Source organism: Pterocles gutturalis, unplaced genomic scaffold (genome assembly GCF_000699245.1).
Source record: "Pterocles gutturalis isolate BGI_N339 unplaced genomic scaffold, ASM69924v1 scaffold25828, whole genome shotgun sequence".
Taxonomy (NCBI): Eukaryota; Metazoa; Chordata; class Aves; order Pterocliformes; family Pteroclidae; genus Pterocles; species Pterocles gutturalis.
In genome coordinates, this window is record NW_010123741.1 from 8,364 (window position 1) to 9,960 (window position 1,597).

At 49.1% G+C, this 1,597-nt stretch overlaps 1 protein-coding gene across 1 annotated transcript in view; it reads left to right on the forward strand.

Moving 5' to 3' along the window:
- The window catches only part of LOC104465117 (unconventional myosin-Id-like), a gene marked incomplete at both ends in the record, with an annotated part of 13,795 nt that overhangs the window by 7,319 nt on the left and 4,879 nt on the right, over positions 1 to 1,597 (forward strand). The window contains one exon of the mRNA XM_010078035.1: positions 290 to 403. Coding sequence (XP_010076337.1) covers positions 290 to 403 — 114 coding nt within the window. The remainder of the gene's footprint in view (positions 1 to 289; positions 404 to 1,597) is intronic.

Consider the following 1,597-nt stretch of genomic DNA (forward strand, 5'->3'; position numbering starts at 1 on the left):
CAGTCCCCCGCCGAGGATTCGACCTCAGGTTTAGGTCTGAGACCCAACCTGGCCGATGGTCTGTTCCATCCCATGGCCGGCATGGCCAGGGGAGAGGGGAGGCTCTGGCTGGAAGTTCTCTCTCTTGCTCCGGGTTGTCTCCCTCCGGGTCACCCCTCTCTCAGGGTCGTCTCGGACACTCGGGCTCTTATCTCTGTTCCATGAGTGTGGATTCGGGACTCTCTCTGCTCTGTGAACAGACACTGTGTGATTAGTGATTAGCGGGACTGAAAATTTGCTTCTTTTGCAGGTCAATCGCTTTAACAAGGTGGAGGACAGAGCGATCTTCATCACCGATCGGCACCTTTACAAGATGGACCCTATGAAACAGTACAAAGTGATGAAGACCATCCCCCTCTATAATGTAAGTACAAAGACTGCGGAATCTCATCTCAGGCTCTCTTAGGCATGGGCAGTCATCTGCTGTTTAGCTCATTTTCAGATCCATACAATGGAAAAAGACCTTGCTTTACAGTTTTTAATATATTTAATATATTTAAATATATTTGATGTAGTACAATTATCTACAACACTGATGCATCAAGATAGCTTTTCATTTCAGTGCATAAAGTAAAAGCTAAGCCCCAAACTGCTTACCAAACCCTCTTCTGCTCGTTCTTCTGTTTTTTACGTGCTGAGCGCTGTAAGATCGTGGCCCCGTGAGGGGGTTAGCGTTTCACAGCAGTTCCTGACACAATTCCTGTGTCTCTGGGGGTTTGTTTGATCCTTTGTGTCGTGTTTGAATTTTTCTTTTTATATATTTGTTCATGTTTAATGTAAATCTTATCAAAGCTGAATTTGGAATTACGGTGAGGTGTCTGGCCTTCGGGGTAGCGGAGTTTAGCTGCCGGTGACAAAGCAGCAGATTATCACTGGTGGGATGGGGGAGGGGGAAAACCTCGTCTTGGCTCTTCAGCATCCTGGAGTCGGGGGTTCATCTGCTTGTTTGTTTTCCTCAGCCCGAGGTAACACTGGTACGGTTATCTTAAACCTGCAGAACCTGGCTGGGTGGCTTGGAAATGTCAGTTTGTTGGGACGTTTGCATTTGGAGAAATAATAAATCTGACGGCCCCAAGAGCAGAGATGGGATTAGGGTAACGGTAAGCGGTAAAATCTGGTAACAGTAAAATCTGATCTGCTAGTGTGGAGGGAATGAGCAGTTCAGGCTGGGTTTGCAGCTCCTCTTCTCGCCTCCTTGCTGCTCACCCACCCAAGCCGAGCGCCGACCGCCCACCGCAGCGTGTGTCCGGAGCAGCGCGCTGCTCTGTCCGGTTTGTGGCCCCAACCAGAGCATTCGCTGTAGCAAAGCAATGTCTTGTGTCTCGTTTTGAACAGACCTTGCTGCCAGCACGTCAGCAGCTGCAGGTCGTTCTCCGCAGTTCTGTTCTACCGACATTATCCCTTACTGGTGCCAAATGGAACTGTCAGCAGATCCAGTGGCTGCCTCCTGCTTGTGCAAAGCGACTTGTTCAAATCACAGAATCACAGAATCATTAGGATTGGAAAAGACCTCAAGGACCATCAAGTCCAACCGTCAACCCAACCACACCCACCCCAC